The sequence below is a fragment of the Amborella trichopoda genome, chromosome 4, assembly GCF_054954075.1.
Source record: "Amborella trichopoda isolate Santa Cruz 75 chromosome 4, AtrichopodaSantaCruz75HAP2 v2.0, whole genome shotgun sequence".
Taxonomy (NCBI): domain Eukaryota; kingdom Viridiplantae; phylum Streptophyta; class Magnoliopsida; order Amborellales; family Amborellaceae; genus Amborella; species Amborella trichopoda.
Window position 1 is genome coordinate 41,950,247 of NC_142339.1, and position 20,721 is coordinate 41,970,967.

Genomic DNA, 20,721 nt, shown 5'->3' on the forward strand with positions numbered 1-20,721 from the left:
GGCAACATATGCATCTAAACAATGGAGAAAAATGCAGGGAATGTTATGAATGTATATTAATAGAAACCGAATCAATCTTCATAGCATACTCTAAATTTCAAATAAAAAAGGTTATCACTTACAAAGAGTGGGGATTGCCAAGGTCATAAAATCAAAAGGATTTAAAATCAAGTGCTATCACTATTATGAATATATGAAGGCTTGGGATGAAGTCTTCGCGTACCAAAATACAAAAAATTCTCATAGTTGGTACATACAGTTTAAAATAACTGACCCAAATGATTTCCCGAACTGGTTTAAAAATTTGGTTCTCCATATGGGGATCCACAGACCAGATACTCCCAATAGAACTCCAAATTTTTCAGAGAAAATTCTCTGATTTTAATACGAGAAGTTTAAAAAGAAACTTCCACTAATATTTTATGGCCTTATATCAGGTCCTATGGATTTTAAAATGGGAGCACCAGATTTCATTAGACAATATGGATAGAAATGATTATCTTCCAACACTACACTGCCAAATTTCCATCAAATGGTGGGATAGTTACAAAAATGACTCCCTAAATCCCAACAAAGTCAAAATGAAATTTGTATCATCTTCTCCACCTCCAAAGATGGACATTTCAGAATGTGTGACCCTTCTCCAACAACAACATCCCTCCATGTCTAAAGACGAACTAAAACTCAATATATATATATACATATGTACATATATGTATATATATGTATACATATATGTATATACACACACACACACACACACACACACACACACACACACACACATACATATATATATATATATATATATATATATATATATAGATATATGGAGTTAACTTTTACATGCCCAAGGGCTGATTAATAGTATTTGCCCAACGACCCAGATTGAATCTTGCCCAATCTGACAGTCATAATTACATTTTGTATTTGAATTTTAATCTTTTTTATATAAATCCAAGACAATTGAAATTCGGAGCATCCAGTCTTCTCATTAATGAGCACCAAATAAAAATATTAAAAGATAATTCATAAAAATAAATGACCAAAATACTCCTAGAACTTTCAAGGGTGTTTTGAACAGTTTGTTTTTTACAAATTTGTTTTTAATATTTTACTAGGTTCACCTATTTTTCAAGAGTAAATGCTCAAAATAACAAATAATTTGGATTTGTATAAAAAAGAACCTAAAATTCTGAGATGAAACACAACCGTAGCCATCCGATCGGCCGAGACAAAATTTGGGCCTTCAGATGCATACTATTTCATCAGCCCAGACAAAATCTTTTTCCATTTATATATATATATATATATATATATATATATATATATATATATATATATATATAAATACGTATATAATATAATAAAGTATATAACTATCACCCTCAAGTGACGTGTCCAAAAGAGGACATGAGACGTGTAGGTTAAGTGAAACATTAAAGACTAGAGTGCCGCATAAAGGTGATGGCTTCAAGCTCTTCTTTAAAGAAAAAGCCAGGTTCCAAAATAATATTAATAAATGGAGGAAAAATTTGCCAAAGAAAGAAAGAAATAATCCATATAAAAGTGGCTTGGCCACATAAATAAAAGAAAGCAAGCTCATAGCTTGCAAAGGGCTTGCGATGAACTTGTTCACCGTGGCAAACTTGTGCACACGGTGGACATGTTCGCCGGGAGCCCATTGAAAAGAAAAAAAAAGGCTAGAGGCCCAAGGCTATCGTTCAAACAACAAAAACCACCAAAAATATATATAATTTTATTTATTTATTAGCTTTACTTTAAAATGTATGTAAATACATGAGGATCATGGATGTTTTGAGACACAAATAACTAAAAAAGGTTACAGATTCAAGGATTTGCTGACGGTCTCACAATATACTTAACAAATCTACATTTATACACAACAAGCTTGGCATACATTTGTCACTAAGAATATCCTATTTTCACTAAGAAGTTGCTATTATAAGGCCCTATTAATAGCTACACTACAATGGATCATATGGGCATGTTATGTTAATAATTGGTGAAGAGACTGTGGTTAGAGTGGCTTGCATCATGTCTCCTGAAAATGCACCTTTCCCAGCAAAGTTGCAAAATGTAATGTGTTTCTATTGCAAAAACTGATGATAAGAAGTAATTCATAAGTGGCCTATGCATAAAGTGGCTTGTCTTCTTGAGTATTGTACTCATTTTAATTCATGAATGCATTTGTCAATTTTAGAAATGTGGATAGAGGTTAAAAAAAATGCCAGGAGGCACCTAGGCAGTTTTTCTATTGTTTTTTTGTCGGGGGTGGGGGGGGGGGGAGGGGGGCGGTGGGCGGGTTTGAGCAGCTAGGTTCTAGGCGGGCATCAATGGTTCGAGGCGTCATGACAAAAATACATGCATATATGTGCTCTCCCAATGAACATATATGAAATGTATTTGTTTCATATATGTACACCTAAGGATTTTATTTATTTTAACTATGTATATATGCCAAATGTGCACCTGGATGCTGTAAAATAGATTGAGAACATTGAATCACATTTCACAATTGTAATAAATTAGTACCCCTAATTAGTACACACTTGATAATATAAGATCAAACTAATTAAAAGTCTAAAAGATATAGATTTGATAATTAAATATCCATAAAGTAATAAAAAGTACTCAAATATTGAATAACTAATACAAAAATACATGTCCACAACCTCAAGTCCATAATCATAGATTTGGATTTCCGCATACATTCCATCCAAATTTCCCATTTCCAAGCCACCGTATAGTGAAAGTGATAAAAGTAAAATGTTACAAAATAAATTCAAAAAGAATTTAATATGCAATACAATTAAAATAAACTGGCCTATAATGATTTGTGAAATCTCTTTAAAAAAGAAAATTAAATATCAAAAGAATTTCATAAAGCCAAGGTTTTTTATTTTTTCTCTTTTGGGAAAAAGTAGTCTCAAACCAAATTTGGGTTTTTCTTTTTTTTTCTTCTAAATGTGTGAAGACATGCACACACACACACACTTGCATCTGCACATACACACATTCGTGCACATAGACACGGAAACAGATTATATAAGCTCATTGGCTTAACTGTAGCATCGGCTGTCTGGGGTGGGGTAAGGGGAGGGGTTGGCTGTGGATCAATGGACTTCTGTTTGTTTCTCCTTGAAGTCTTTTCATGGGGAATGCACAGCTACGGTCTATTTAATGTAACGTTTGTCATGCAGACATTTCAAGAGTCCTGTGTTGCTGCTGGTGCAGGAATTACACTGATCGATTCTATTGTAAGTTTTGGTTATCCATTACGTCAAGCTGATTTTCAATGTAACATGTGTTTCACATTAAGTCTTCCACCTTTGTTTTGGGCTTAATATGAAAGATAAGGATTTGTTGTTTTGGCGGTTCACTGTCAACAAATGGTCAGTAACTCGAAGAACACGCAGGGGCTTTTTATCTTAAAACTTTTAGATCATCTGTAGTCACCCCCAAGATTAATTTCATTAAATTTAAAATTAAGTGATTTTGATCACAAAAAATGCTCCAAATCACTGACCCCTGAGATGAACGGGCTATTTATGGGATGATCAGATCTTGGGTTTTTAGTATGGCATTTTGTTTTAGATTTGTTTGCAAGGTGATTCAAAGATGATTTGAAAATTTCGGATCAAAAGCTTGTGAAGTGTGTTTAATTGGCATCTGGCCATGTGTACACAATGGGCTGCCAGTGCTAGACCACCAAATATGATTTATGTTGCATGCATTCTGGAGGTACTCTTTGCTGCATTTACTCTTTTGCTTGTTTACTTTTCTTACATACACTAGATTTTTGGCGCCTAAGAGTTTTTATTTGTAATGTGTAATGATGGATAATTAGCAAATTATTGTGACTTGCATTTTCCTGTTTTCTAAAAATTTCATGTGAATTGCCAGGTAGCAGCAGCAAAAGCGAAAGCAGATATACCTGTTGGTTTTGCATTGGTTCGGCCTCCTGGTCACCATGCTATTCCAAAAGGGCCAATGGGATTCTGTGTCTTTGGAAATGTTGCCATAGCAGCTCGGCATGCTCAGCGTGTGCATGGACTCAAGCGAGTATTTATTATCGACTTTGATGTTCATCATGGGAATGGAACAAATGATGCCTTCTATGAAGACCCCGATATTTTTTTCCTTTCAACTCATCAGGTTAGAGGGTGTTTTATTAAAGATGATTTCTTTATGGATTTCACATCTATGTTGTGATATATATGCCTACTATGTTTATGGGTTGCAATCGCATAATTCCTTGTTTCTGGTGATCTACATCTGATGTCTGGGAACTGAAATAACATATTCACATCAGGCTTTTATCAAGTCTTCTTATGTTTAATGTGATTCTTATTGTCCTCCATGTGTCTTGGTTTGTCCACCATGTATATTGGATAATAGTCCCAATATTGTTTACTTAATAACTTAATGTTCATTCAAAGATATAACAACTACTGCTAGCCATAGGCCTTGCATGACTTCTATGGATTTCCAAACAAACTCCCACTAGATGACCTAATTCTACTCTTACTTGAACCTTGATTCATTGTTTTTAGTATGTAGCCAAAATGAGATTTTCTATTTGCAAATATCAACCTCCCATTTTTTCAAATACTCATGTACTCATTAAAACCTTAACAACTGTTGGGTTTTGTGGCCTTTAAACGTCTGGAGAGCTTGTAAAAAATGATATTTATAATGGAATATACACTTCAGTAGGAGTGTGTATGTTGACTGATCAAGGGTTGGGTGGTTTATGGCCCGGTCATGTCCAAAATCCTTAGCCCTGGGCATGTGGCACTACCGAGAAGAATTTGCAGTGGGTCATCTCTTGTTGAGGTTGGAGAGATGCCCAGGGATCATGATTGTAGGTCAGGAGAACTGTGTGGTCTCCTGTGTGTGGTTATAGGCCTGTGAGAGTAAGGGCCAAAGCCTGAACAAACTTTTGCATGGCATATACACATTACAACCACATTACTAGGAAGCAGCCCTATAAAAGGACGCGTGTACATGTGCATAGAGAGAGTTCCATTTGCACTGTGGTGGCAAGTGCTAGACTTGCTTTTAAAGGGGGGAACTGAAATACATTTTAGGATCATGGTCCCACTGTTTATTATCTAACTTTGACAATCTAATCATGAGCCCTTGCTTTGAGACTGTGGACATGGGTCTTTGATGGGTTGGATAAGAAAACAGTACTGGATCATGGTTTCTGAGGCGAGTGGAGTGCCCTTATTGTCGTTAATTTTAACCCATTGATACCAATTCACTCTTAGTATGTTTTATTTTGGCTTGAAATGTTTTTATGATTTTTAAATATTTTTCAGAATTTTAAAATATATTTTCTGCAGTATGTTTCATTAAAAGGGTATTTTTGAAAATTTCAGAACTTCAACTACCACATTTGGGACCAAGGATCAGCCCCGACTCCCTAAGGACCACGCCCTATTTTTTTAAACAAAAAGTGGGCACACCACTGTTTTGTGAAAAAAGTGGGTACACCACTTTTTGGGGATAAAGGGGGCACACCCCACCTCCGTTAAAAAGATTTGTTCAATTTTGTTTTTTTAAACTTAGTGGCACACCACCTCTTTAGCAGAAAAGGTGGCACACAACTTCACCATTTTAGCATAAAAGGTGGCATAGAACGTTTTGAGGAATTAAAAGCCCCACGCCCCACTTTCTTAATTTTTGGTTCAAATTTTAAATTGTTTAATGATAGGAAATCTATTTAATTTTGAATTGGATTTGGTTTCCTATTCTAATGGGAGTTATTCAAAATTCAGATTATCTTTGATTATGGGAGATCTACATTATGATAAGATTAATTATATATTAATTTTAAATAGGAGTTGGACTTAGGTCAAAATATAAGGGGATAAGGTTCTTATCTTTCCACCTAAAATCATGATGACTGATTTGTGAAATGGATGGCCCTGGTTGAATCTCTCTTAGTCCACAGATTTCCTATTTATCCTAATGGCCTAGCTAGAAATTGGATAAGGTAATACTTAGAAGGAATCCCATTCCAACTGGGAGAGATTTCTTTTTATATAAAACTATTTGAACCTTTCTCTCAAATTATGCCAAACTAGATCCTCTCTGTCTCACTCCCCAAGTTTCTCTCCTCTTTCCTTCATGTCTCTCTCCCCTTTCCTTCATGCCACTTTCTCTCTCCTCTTATTTTGTATTATGCCACCCAAAGAAATGAAAACAAGGTTGATACCATATGAAACCCTAGAAGATAGGCTTGCTATATTTTGAAGAAAGAAGGCAGAAGTCTAGCCCAGAGAGAGATTAAATTACAGATTCAACCCTAATATGTTCCTATAGGATTTGTGGAAACCCTAGTTGATTTTTGAGCTCTCTAAAACCCTAGAAAAAAAAATATTGCTTTTAAAGCTTTCTTATCTCATAATTTCTAGCAACACCTTAAGGAGTGAAAGGTCATTGGTCAAGGAATCGGGTGTATCAAGTCCTGGTAGGGTAACTCCAGGCATCTTCTAGTAAGTCTTCCCAGTAGTTTTAATTAATTTTCAGTATTATTTCCTATTTTCTGTGAATTCTCAAGAACTTATTTTGTACAATATTATGGTGGAAGTTAGTTTAAATCTCCTAGATAGTTTCTATTTCTCTTGGCAGTAAAAATAAAGACTCTAGGTTGTATTTAGGGCATTAATTTAATTTTACAACAACATATTGTTGCCCATGTAAGTGGAATTCTTGTATTTGAAATTAAAGTAAAAGAAATTTTTTGAATTTAATACTTTAAGTTCCACATAGCCACACCTTTCAACAACAATCATAAAAAGATCAGAAGTTATAAGACATCCTACGAATACGTTTTTAATTAACAAAGCTCCAAATAAACCTAAACTTCATCAGTAGGCTCTTGACCAGAATTTGAAGCCTGGAATGACTTAATTAGGATAAATTTTTTAAATAAGCCCTTTGAGGGGAGGGAACGTCCACTTTCCAACTCTTGTCCCCCTTTCTCCTCTCTTCTAAAATGGAACACCTGCCTCATCCATCTGGTTCAACCCCTCAAGTTCTACATCCGTTGTTCGCCATCTCAACCCTCTTTCCCATCCTAACTACATTCCTTACTTCCTAACCAAGAAAACCTAGCTAGTCAACCCTGTCCAGCATCCCCAAACTGGCTGAAAATACTCCAAATTTATTAGGCCAGCTAGTTCTTTCTTTGTGCACCCTTCCCCCATTAATCCACACCACCCATTCAACCTTGTTCCCTGGTTGCAGACCCCATCCCTTTCCCCTCATGTAATGCCATAACAATTTTCTTCCTTTGCTCACCTATTTAAGATCATGTTCTTTCCCACCCCTTTATCAAAATTATTTCCATCTCCTCAAACGTCACAATTCCCTTAGTACATCTAAGGTTCCTATCCTTCAATCTCCCATAAATCCTTCCTCTTCGACCCCAGTTTTATTCCTTTTGAAACCTTATTCCCTCTTATCCCCAACCTCTCTCTTTATCCAAGATTCAGCCAGGCCTAGCCAAACCTTCATACCCCAAAGCCATGTGCAACATATGGTAGATTTCTTACGAAATTCTTTCATTGCTGCGATCAAACCTCCCAAACATGATTCCAGGAATATTGCAAGATGCGCAGCGCCACTTGGAATTCCATGCCTATGACTAGTCGTCCTCCTCAGAATGGTGCTCACCTATTATATTTTCTCTCCAAGGGGCTGAGAGATGCAACTGTCCTTTCCAATGAACTATTCTTTAGGAAAGGCAAATCAAAGTTATCGAGATCTCCTACTTTGGTAGACAATCCCTTCTAGGATCTTGATTCTGTAGGATTTTGATTTTGTTGTTCTCAGAATGGATCTTTTAGGGATCTCGATTTTTAAATTTTGGGATCTCGATGCCTAGTGCTAGGGATCCCTACAAAGTTTTGGTGCTTTAAAATGAAGCCGAAAAACAAAGCAACTTGATACTTTTCAACAAATAGTCTTGCTTGAATCAAGAAAGGATACAATTACAACACTTTTAAAACGAACTCACAAACACTAGAAAACTTTAATAACCACTGAAATTCAACTCTAAAACAGTCCCCTTATGGGGAAAATTACATGCCACTTACACTAGCTCAAAATGATGACATTGAGTTACATACAATTCACATAAACCTTCACATAAGCAAAATTACGTAACCCAACTGCTCCAACAGCAATTACAGTGAAAGTAAACAATAAAACAATGAGATTAGAGTGCCAAACTAAGTGGGAAGCCAATGGGTCGAACCCTTTGTGCCCAGGTCACGATCGGGTCTTTTAAGGGCTTAATTTTGTCCCAAAGATTAGTGTAAGAGTGGTTTAATTATCTCAAGGGGATCTCATCCAATTGGGAAGCTCATACACCTTTAGAAACACTTCATAAGGTCCATAATCTAGGATAAAATTGAATCAAAACCATAAGAGATATGGCTACAATACGTATGGTGGTCCACTGGTCCACCAACACAAGTTTTGATGCAAAAATATGAGCTTCAAATGAATATCACAGCTCTAAGGGGAATAAAATATCTCTGGAATTTCAAGATCAAGTCTTAGAAATATTCTAGAAAAATCGTGAGGAAGAAATCAATAGGAACAATTCATAACCAATGGATCATCAAGGTATAAAGCTCATAATCAAAATGAGGGACCACACTATATAGAAGTAGCATGAAGATGATATAAAACTTGAGATTAATGAAGCTTATGACTACTGTAAACACAGATTTCCAGCAAGCTTTAATGAAGAGCAAGATGAACTTTGATGAAGAAAAACTTAATAAGATAATGCCTTGACGATAACTTAAGATAAGCTTGATCGTATGAAATGAAGGAACACCATAAATCTTCAAAGGATCATCAATGGAATGAAGGAGCTCAAGTTTCAATGGGTGGTGTGTGGAGGCTCGAATGGTTTGATCTCTCTAGTCTCTTTTGCATAATCAAAATCAAATTTCTCAATTATGGGTTAGGGTTGGACCTATGATGTATTTATATGAAGTGTGTAAGTTAGGAGTAGATCATGATCTTTGATGCACATAATTAATGGCCCATCCCCATCCAACCACTAGGATGAAGGGATGGGATTTTGAACCTTATCACTCATATAAAACCCTAAGTTAAGCCACATGACCTTGAGTCCTTACCTTCATAGTTTAATTCCAAATACATCAAAATAGTATTTACATAAAAGCCCTTCATATTAAATAATTCCATAAGTGTAGAGGTTGATCAAGGGCAAGGGGTATATAAGTAAAAGAGACAACCCACACATGTGGGAAAATATCTACTTTAAGAAAACCAATCAAAAGGTGGATCTAATTTCTCAAACCAATGAAATAAAACCTTGTGTCACCTTGACACATGGAAGATTTCAAAATATGAAAATGAACTTTGAAACTAAAATTAAACTCAAATTCACCTTGAAATTAACTTGACCTCACACATGCCAAGCATGTCACATTTGAGAGCCAATTTAAGCATGTGACAAAATCACACCTTATATTATAACATAATATAACGCACTCAAATAACAACATAAGGTTCTAAATAAAACTATATGACTAATTCCATTGAGACCGCCCACGCCTAGGGCTGACGTGAGCCGAAAGTGGGGCCTTGTGGTGCCATGTGGCCACCCTATGGCCACTCGGGTGCCATGTGGCATCCACATGGATGTCCTCAATGGTCATTTTGTTCAAGCAAATTTTGAAAACACCTTTGCGTGGTGAAGCAGCTAGAATAGCATACTGTGATGTTGTCCAACATGGAATCTGGATACGTGGTCAGGTTGTTTAGCTGCAAAAGAAGCAACATGGTTGAAAAACTTCCTCAACCTGCTGAGATACGACCCCAATATGATGAGGATGCATGAAGATCTTCGGCCACAGTGAAGTCTGTGATTTGTGTTGTTGAAAGGTCACAATTGTACCAGAAGGCCAAGGATTTCAAGACGGACTGTTGCCACAATCGGGGTGAGATCCGAGTACCGGAGATAGGGGCTTCATATATCCCACGGACGTTGTGATTAGTGGATCTTTGATGAAAGGATTGGTGGTGAAAGAGTTCGCTAAAATATGTATATTGTAATGGGCATTAGAGAGTAAGTGAGATAAGCTTGAGAGAGATTGTAATGGGGGGTGAAAGTGTGTGAGGAAGAGATTGTAAGGCCTTCAAAGGCCAAGAGGGATATGTTGGGGTTATGCGGTCATTTAAAGGCTTTATGAGAGCATGTAAAATTATGACTATAGTGATGTGATAATAACTCCAATGGGAGTGGGGTCCGGACGGACCAAGGGATTACTGTCCGGGGGGATCAGAGGAGGCACTTTTGATGTTGTGACTCACCCGGGTTTCGACAGATTGGGCCCTGGGCGATGTTTAAAACCTATAGCCCTAGGATAAGGCACAATCGATGAGGGTTTTGTGGTGGGGTCAGTCCTTGATGAAGTCATAGAGATGCCCAGGGTAGTTGGCTAGGGGACTTGTGTGATCCCAGTGTGTCGCTGACCTGGAAGGACAAGGGCCAAAATCCTCATCATTGCCATCACACAACATGTACATCAAATAGCCAATCCGAGAAGCAGCCTAGTGGGCATGTTGTGTGCATGTACGGAAGAAATGTCTCCCTGCAACAATGGATTGTGTTGGAGGTCCTATAAGATAATATGCTAAATAGGACCTAGACTCATTCTCGGGGAAGGAACCTAAAATCCATGGACTAAGGTCGTCTATTTTTCATTTATTGGCTAGCTTTGATGGACCAATCATGAACCCCTAGATGGCCTGTGGGTCATGGATTCTATAGGGTCAGTTTGAGAAGGTGACAATAGTGCATGGTTTTAGAATAGATGGAGTGCCTCAATATATTTGTGTTATCCTTGACTCTATGGATCTAATTCCCATCAAAATTATTTTAATATATTTAAATATATTTTATTTGAATTTTAAAATATTAAAGTGAATTTTTAAAGCCCTCTATATATTTTATTTTGGCCAAAAGGAATTTTAAAATAGTTAAAAAATGAATTTTGTGGATTTTATACACACAGAGAAATGAAAAATATTAAATGGGCTCAAAAAATTATTTTATTAATTTGTAAATTTTCTTGGAGGTGTGGGGCCTCATTTTATGATGGGGGACCTATCATATGGAGCCATCTAGGTGAGGGCATGGGGCCCACATGGATGGCATGCCCTGCCTTCTTCTCTTTCTCTTTCTTTGACTTGTTCAACAAGTCTTCTAAAATGTGTTTTGTGTTTGATATGATATAAGAGAAAGGGTTGATTGATTTAAAAAAGGGAAAGGTCTTGCATTGATTGAAATCAATATAATATATTACTTATATTTTTTCATAAATTAAATATTTGATGGGAATGTGTTAAGGAAATTGAGGGATGATGGTTCTAGTACTTTCCCTTTAATTATGATGGCTGATTTAGGGAATGGATGGCTAAGATCTCTTCACTCTATAGGTCTTTAAGACTGACATTCAAGATTAAGTTTCATTAAGATGGTATACCCCAGACCACAAAACCTTAGTGCTGTTTTATAAATAGTATTTATTGTAGAGACAAATACATCTCTCTATCTAAGATTTCTCTCTGTCCTACGAGCGGTAAGTCACTTTCTCTTCTCTTCTCTTAGCACTCTCTCTCTCTCTCTCTCTCTCTCTCTCTCTCTTTCTCTTCTAATCTCTCTCCCTCCCTAAGACTGGGGTTAAGGGGGTGCTACGCTCGGTGGCAGACCCCATATTCTAGAAAAACCTTAGAGAAAGAAAAGAAGGTTCCCATCTCTTTGATATTATGCTCTCATGGAGATTAGAGTTTGCCCATGCTTTTGACATTGTGAAACAAGTTTGAGGACTTCAATCCCGTACACCATCAGTGGAGGAGACCTAGAGTCGGGTGTATGATGTTCTTGGGGGTAACACTTACCAAGGTAATTTGGTATTTTAATGGTTCCATAGTTCTTGATTCAATCTCATAAATTGTATTTTGCTTTAGTGTAAGAATTGTAATGGCATGCAAGTGATCATCCTAAATTGTGTTAGGGTTTATTCTGTAAATTAATGTTGTATTTTTGGACACTTGTAAGTGTTCTAGCCGGTATGAATAAACGAATGAGAAATTTTTTTAACCGTATATACTTCGCTAGATCACATTGTCCACCTTTTAACTCCTTGTGAGATGTTACACGAGTACAAGTGGTGGTCAAGGAGTGCTTTGAATCACTGATAATGGACATATTAGCCACTACACAGCCATTACACACCAGGAAACACGCACTAATTAACACAAACAACCACCTTACTTCATACGCATAGAGAACCGAGACCATCCATGCAAGAGATCTCAGTAAAATGAGTCTTACAACTCATGACCTACATGTTATAGGTGTTGGGTTTTGTAGCTTTTAAAGGCATAGAGAGCTTGTAAATATAATATTTTATACTGGAACATGCACTTCAGTGGGAGTGTGTGTGTTGACTTACCAAGGGTTGGAGGTTTATGACCCTGGTCATGTTCGAAACCCTTACCCCTGGACTTGTGGTGTTGGTAGGATAAGACCAAGTGGCATGGTACTCAATATTTAAAATTTTTCCATTATATTAAAACTCAAGGGTTTAAATACATGAATATCTCAATACAAAACCATAATACATAAAATCCAGTCTACAAGCTTGGTTTTTACACATTTGAATAATAAAAAGTCAACCCTAATAGGTTCCTTATAAATCCTTTACTTAAAAATACAATTAAACTCAATACAATATTCAAACATGACTTGCATTTAAAATTCCTCATTATATTAAAATTGCATGATAACTCCATCTTCATTTTTCACCCTCATCATATATCACAATGTCTCATACACCTGATCGTAATGATCCAATGAGATTTCAATTCACATAAACAATAAAGTATAGCATTAAAGCTCATACCACAAGATTAAAAGCACAACTCTATTTCTCACTTAACATACACAATATCTTCAACCATAAATCATTTAATAACTGTAAATACAACAAATAAACATACATACGAATATGTAGGAAGCCATGGTTCGAACCCTTTGTGCGTGGGCCACAAATTCGAGCCTTTTAGGGACTTAATTTTGTCCCAATGAATAGTGCAAGAGTGGTTTGTAATCTCAAGGGTGTCTAATCCAATTAGGAAGGTCTTACACTTTTAAAACTACTTCTTAGAGTCACAAAATCGATTTAAAACAATTTGCAAGAAGAATGGAGCAAATCGGATCAATATGGGGCAAGTAGAGCAAAACTACTTGTGGTAGTCCACTGGTCCACCACAACTTTTCATGCAACAGGTCCAACTCTAAATGAGCAAATACACTTCTAAGAGAATCTAAATTTACCTGGAATTTGAATAGCAAGACTTAGAAATGCTCAAGAGAATTCGTGCAAGGTAGATCAAAGAAAACTAAGCATGATCAAAGGTTTATCAATGCATAAAACACATAAGCAAGTGAAGGATCACACTATGTAAGAATGACATGATCAAAACGCAGGTCTAAGGAAGTTAAAACATTAAATGAAATTGAAAGTGACTCGGTCTTCCAATCCAGATTGAAAGTGACTCGGCCTTGCTTGTGAATGTCATTCAGAATCGATGCAATGCTCCATGGAGACTTAAGACGATTGTTGCACTAGACTGTCTTCTCATCGATGGTCCATCACACGTCTTTCGTGAGGCTAACATGGTTGCTAATGCCCTAGCTAAGAGGGTAGTTGCTGGCCCCGGTGCTACTGTGTAGCGCTATAGACCACCAGATTTTCTTTCCTCTTTTTATTACATGATCTAGCGCAATTGCCCTAACATAGGGTTGTATCTTAATTGTTTTTCTCTGTTTTTTTATTAATGAAAAACAGGTAGGGGGCCTTCTCCCCCACTGAGTTACCCAAAAAAAAAACAGAGGTCTAAGGAAGTTAAAACATTAAATGAAATTTCCAAAAACCTTTGATCAAGGATAAAATGATCTTTGATATAAAATAACTTAGAGAGATAACACCTTGATCATGGTATGAGATAAGCTTGATCTTATGGACTGAAGGACCACCATCAAGTTTCAAAGATCATCAATGGAGGATGGGAACTCTCAAAGGGAAATAGGTGGTACATGGAGGTCTCAAGGTTTTCTCTCTATTCAATTCAAGCAAGATCAATTTTTTCAAGTGGGTATGGTTTGGGACTTAAAGTAGTATATATACATAGTGTGTAAGATTGGATATCATCAACACCCTTGATGCACCTATCCAAAGGCACATGAGAGGTTAATATACCCTAGCCACCAATCCTCATCCAACCACTAGAATGAAGGGATGTGATTTAATACCCTTATCACCCACATTAAACCGTAAGTAAGGCCACTTTACCCTTTTGTCCTTAGGTCCATATTTTTATACTGAGTGAATCCAACTTACCCTTGCACAAAAGCCCTTAGTTTTAAATAATAAGATAATGCAGAGATTCGTTAAGGGTAATAATGGGTAATAAAGTAAATGGTAAAACTCACACATGTGGAAAAGTACACCTTTATGAAAGTCAGTCACCTTATAGATCTAATATTTCAACCCAACCCCAATGAGCTTAATGTCCCCTTTACACATGTGTTAAGATATTTTGAAATTCAAATGCAAAATTGAATTTTACTTTGGATTCAATATTTAAATTAAATTAAAGTGGACCTCACACATGACAACAAAGGCACTTGTATGAATCAATTAAACATGTGACAAAAATGTACATTAAGTTATAACATAATATAACAAGTAAAAATAACAATATAACAGAATAATATATGCCATCCACATCCCCCATCTTGGGATTAACGTCCAACTGTCCGTTGATCTTATGGTGGGACCAGAAGTGCCATGTGGTCACCCTATGGCCACTCGAGTGTTCCACGTGGCAGTTCGCAAATGGAATTAGGTCTAAACAAATACTAAAAGTACATTTTTGTCAATAAACAAATTTCAAAAAATTCTCCAAAATTCACAATAAATATTTAAAATATTTGTAAACATTTATTCATCATTTTTTATTATAATTAAATTGGACAAAGGGTAAGTGAGTTCTCATGGCCTCGACTCTAGGTATCAGAGTACTCCATTGGGCTAGTCTTGAATGATGTTCCGCCGGTGTCTTGAGCCAGAGCTTTCCATCATCTGACTCTCAATGGATTACAGGTGCACCTCTGTGGGACATATTCCAGCACAAGTACAGGGGTCCTCTCAAAGCACATGTGCACTGACTCTTCCAAACTCGAATAATGGATTTAAAAAAGTGGCTTCCCATGTGAACGTTAGTACACATGCCATGGAATTTTATCGTGTCAAGATACGGACTTATGTCCCATAAGTCATGACCATCCCATACAGAGCCGTTACTCATAAAAAATACTTGGGTTCTATTGTACTCGATTGGATACTCCAAGCCTTGACTAATCACAACAATCATGAGGCTAATATAAACAAGATCCTGACTAGGTGGTGACCCTCATATCTCCTTGAGAAATTTGTTTCTTGAACGTAAAATTCTCATAGCCTCAAGTACTCGGCGTATAACAATCTGAGTCCCGTTTCGCAAAGCACCCAGATTCTGTCTCTCAATCACTCCCACTGAATGAGAGACTATTGGTATTCATGCCTTGAAAGACCATATACTCAACATGTGGAACTATCGAGAAACATCCTTGTTGAGGTCGGAGAGATGCCAAAGGATGATGTTTGTATGCCAGGAGAACTGTGTGATCTCCTGTGTACGGTTGTAGGCCTATGACAGCAAAGACCAAAGCCTCAACAAACTTTTGCACGGTATGTACACATGAGGCCGCATTACTAGGAAGCAGCCCTATAGAGGGACACTTGTACATGGACATAGAGAGAGCCCCCTTTTTGTACTTTGGTGACAAGTGCTGGAGTTACTCTTAAAGGGGGAACTGAAATCCATATTCCAGGATCATGATCCACTGTTTATTGTCCAACTTTGACAAGTCAATCATGAGTCCCTGCAATGAAACTGTGGGTCATGTGATCTTTGATGAGTTGGATAAGAAAATAATAGTAGATCATGGTTTCTAGGGCGAGTGGAGTACCCTTATTGTCTCTAATTTTGACCTATTGGTACAAGTTCACTCCTAGTTGATATTATAAATGCTTTTATATTTTTTAAATATTTTTTTCAGAATTTTAAAATAGTATTTCTGTTATAATATTCATTAAAAGGGTATTCCTGAAATTTTCAGAACTTGATAAAACGCATGTGGGGATCAAGTATCTAGCCCCCACATGTGTGTGCCACCCATGTGGGGCCACATTAACCCCTAGGGAGGCATGGCACTTTATTTTAGCAAAAGGAGGCACGTCATTATTTTAACAAAAAAGTGGCACACCCCATTTTAAATTAAGTTAAAGATAGAAAATCTTTTAATTTTAAATAAGATTGGATTTCCTATTCTAGTAGGAGTTTTAAAATATAGAATATCCTTGATTATGGGGGTTCTAGATTATGATGGTTATATTTCAAATTTAAATAGGAGTTGGATTTGGTGAAAATCTAAAGGGATATGGCTCTTTTTTTTCCATCCATAATCATGATAGCTGATTTATGAAATGGATGGCTCTGATTAAATCTCTCTCACCCCACAGATTTCCTCGTTGTCCTAAAGGTTAAGCTGAAATTTGAATAAGCATACTTAGATTGGAATCCTATTCAAATTAGGAGATAGATTTCATTCTATTTAAAGATATATTTGAACATCTTTCAAATCATGACAAGATCTTTATCTCCCATGCAAAGAATCCTCTCTCACGCCCAAGTTTTCTCTCTCCATCACGTCTCGCTCTCTTTTCTCCATGCCACTATTTTCTCTCTCTCTCTCTCTCTCTCTTTCATCAAATTTTAAACCACATGACCCTCTAAGGCAAAAGCATTTCACCATCCTCTCTCCTCTTATTTGAGTAACTTCTATCAAAGAAAATAAAAGAGAAAAAGTTGAGCTTTCAAACACTAAGTGAGGTTTGCTGTATTTTGAAGAAAAGAAGTGAGAGACCCAACCTAGAGAGAGATCAACTCACAAGTTCAACCCTATTTTTGATTTTTGAGCTCTCTAAAACTTTAGAAAAATAAGTATTACCTACAAAGCTTCCCTATTTCAGAATTTCCAACAATACAACGAGTGTGAAGTGTTCCAAGACCTGTGAGGATAACTCCAGACATCTTCCAATAAGTCTTCTCAGTAGCTTTAATTAATTTTCAGTATTATTTTTTATTTTTTATGAATTTTCAGGAACATGTAATATATAAAAAATTATAGCGAAAGTTTGTTTAAAGCTCCTGAATAGTTTTTATTTCTTTTGGCAGTAAAAATAAAGATCTTAAGTTGTATCTAGAGTATTATTTTAATTTACAGCAACATATAGTGACCCATGTAAGTGGAATTTCAATATTTTGAATAAAAGTAAAAAAAATAAAAAATTTACCTAGAGTTCCACATAGCCATTCCTTTCAATAGGAGTCGAACAACCAATTTTGGAACACCAAAACATTACAACCAGGTCTAGGGTTCTCAGTTCAACTTCACAAACTCGATCCAAATAGAAACTGACCATGAAATTAGGCACTATATCAATTTTTTAGATCCAAGTTCTCAATCTACACAAACTAGGTCTCGGCCACCCTCATCTAGTTTTTTGAACCACTCATAAAATAAAATCCACGGAGAGAAGGGAACCATAACATGAAGGTTTTTTTAATCCATACCTAATTTTCCTTATTAGGGTTTCTGACTGTACATCTATTGGGGACCTTCGCACGGGCAAATCACATCGTTAGGGTTTCAAACATATAATCCCAAATTTTCTTGCTCCGATACCAAGTTAAATTACAGTAAACTAATTTGTAAGAGATTAAGAGTATAAGAGGATAAGATTAGAAAGAGAAAGTGTGTGAGAGAGAGAGAGAGAGAGAGAGGTAGACCCCCATGCCCCACCAATATATTCTTATATTAATAATAAAAGGTTTAAGGTACAAAGCTACCCTTAAGTAAGGGCAAAGACAATTAAGTCCTGAGGGACTTAAATACAAGAGACATAACTATAAACTTCATGATTTATTACATGACGAAGCTCTGCTGGAGTTTGATCACACGCATAGAACTTCTACATAAGGGTAAGCATTTAAAGAGATTTACCCACAGGAAAAGTGACTGAAAGGCATATAAAACCATGAATGAAAGTTATATAAAGAAAGTTTGATTGAAACAAAATGGATGATCAGTCATGACAGTTGGGTTTTAGATTTGCCACGATCTGCTAGTTATCCATTCTAGTTAGTGAGTACTCCATATTCTTGGTACTGATCCTGTGAACCACATCAGAGTTGATACTCCAAAGAACCTTTGAGTCAATACTCCATAAACTCTTACGTATGGAAAATTTTTTTTCTTCATTAAGTCAGGATATGGAAGCCTAGTTAAGTGGTGATTTTACAATGAAAACTGCATGGAACCTATGTTTTAATGCTTAGGATGAGTGAATACATTTGATTGGATCAAGTGGGCTTGGCTCCCATCTGTTTGCACGAAACCAGCATTGTTATGTGCTGGGAAACTATTCTAAGGGAAGTTGGGAGAGGTATCTCCTTGCATCGAGATTTGCTCTTTTGCATGGATCGAGAGAGCATGGGGCATCTATTTCTGGGTAGATACTAGAGAAGTTTGCTCAAATGTGGAGCATTCTCTTGAAATGAAAGTCATTCTTTCCTATACTGAGCTTCAATGAAAGACTAAACAAATGGAGCCAATTTACCAGAGCCAGGAACCAAATAGTTGCTTTGAAGTGATCATCCTCAGTTGTATTACCGGAAATTGTGAGCACATGATGTGACCAGATTTATATTTGAGATTATACCAAACAACTTTCTGAGCTGCAAATTTACACGTGAACATTAAAAGGAAGAAAAAATAGGCTGTAGGGGTTTGGGTATGACAAAGTCATACACAAACCAAGGTCCTCAATTTCTTAAAGAGTAGGTATTAAAGGAACAAATATTTTTTACCTCCTGTAATCTTAATATGGGTTCACTTGAGTAATGAGACACGTTTTCAGATTGTTTTGGAATGCCAAATATCCTGGATATGAGTTACATTGAAGTAGTAATATTTGGGCACTTAAGGGCCCTTGCTTAACACTTTCTTTTTGATATGTAACCTGGGGTCAAACTCATTAAATCAAAGTGGAGCAAAAATGTGAAGTGTGAGCTCAAATCCCTGAACACTAGTCAAACTTCATGAGAGTAACTCGAAGCATATCCAGCATATCCAGTTGGATGGTGTTTAGTGTTTATGCATGGTCTTTCATGGACATGCAGTTCATCTATTTCAATCTATTGATGTTGTATTCTGCAACCTTGTGGTCCCAACATTGTCATGGTATATTTATCGCGCTTAACTAAAGAATCCCCATACAAAGGTCCCATTCAAGGAACTCATTACATAGAAGATAAAAACTCTTTGCATGGGGAAAATTCCTCCCCATTTAAGGATTCAAGAAGCCTAAATATAGTGTTTTGCATTATGGCCTTATAATCTAGAACTCATATCACAGTATTGCTGGAGCACCACTTTTTTGAGCTTCTATGGCTTGAGTAAGAGTAGGTTTATCCATTTCTTTTATTCTTCATGATCATTCTGTCTTCAGTAGGGCCCACAGATGTATGAATCTTTTCGGATTACTTCTATCATTTCTTTCAGGATGGGAGCTATCCTGGCACTGGTAAAATTGAGGAGGTTGGGTCAGGAGATGGTGAGGGGGCAACATTAAATCTGCCCCTACCAGGAGGCTCTGGTGATTTTACCATGCGGACTGTATTTGATGAAGTCATTTTACCATCAGCACAAAGATTTAAACCAGATATAATTCTGGTCTCAGCAGGGTATGTTTCATATGCTTCTAGATTTACTTTTAAACTTCCTATATATTCATGGATCAATTGATAATGTGGTAAATGAACATTGTGTACAACAACTTAGCTTTGGTATGTAATATGAATGAGTATTTAGGACTAGTGATCCTTGTCCTTTGTGTGGATAAGGTATATTCTGGTTATCTTACATGAGGCTTCTTTAGTAGTGTATCATGTGTTATTGCGGTCTGAGGGGATCTTGGTTATTTGGTGACTTGCCCAAAAAGCTCAAACCATTCTGGAAAGTCGTCTCAAGAGCCACATGTCATGTTATTAAGGAAGTCGTCTAAAGAGCCACATGTCATGTTGTTAATGATATTTCCCTTAAGTTCCATTCGTGTCTTATGTTGTCAGTGTACATGGCTCAGCTCTTCCTGTCTTGCTTAGTCTGAGACTCATTTGTTCTTGTCTTCTTTAGGAGCATTAATATTACCCCCCTGTGCTTATGGTTCGAAGAATCAAGAATGTGATTCGTATTTGTTGATCTACGCCTTTATTTAACTACAATTTCGAGTTTGATGGGACTTGTTTGTAGTGGACGACCCCAAATGAAGATGATAACCGCCTAAGATGTTTAAAATGATGAGATGTGTTTTTTATGTTAACTTTTTCTCAAAAAAAAAATGTTGAAATATGTTTTTTATTAGATGACCAAGATTCTGCTCCTACTGTATCAGACATATGTGACCT

General features: G+C 36.5%; 1 protein-coding gene across 41 annotated transcripts in view; it reads left to right on the forward strand.

Annotated features, from left to right (window-relative positions):
• HDA14 (histone deacetylase 14) overlaps window positions 1-20,721 on the forward strand; it is a 66,292-nt gene that overhangs the window by 31,891 nt on the left and 13,680 nt on the right. For 24 of the 41 annotated variants that reach the window (XR_016053559.1, XM_088864067.1, XM_088864052.1 and 21 more), the window contains 3 exons: window positions 3,225-3,281; window positions 3,928-4,179; window positions 19,820-20,001. Coding sequence is in view for 39 of the 41 variants with exons in the window: in XM_088864067.1 (XP_088720193.1) it covers window positions 3,225-3,281; window positions 3,928-4,179; window positions 19,820-20,001 (491 nt within the window). In the remaining 2 variants the exon portion in view is untranslated. Of the gene's footprint in view, window positions 1-3,224; window positions 3,282-3,618; window positions 3,776-3,927; window positions 4,180-19,819; window positions 20,002-20,721 lie in introns of those variants that run through there. The other 17 variants (XR_016053560.1, XM_088864074.1, XM_088864062.1 and 14 more) reach the window with 4 other exon arrangements.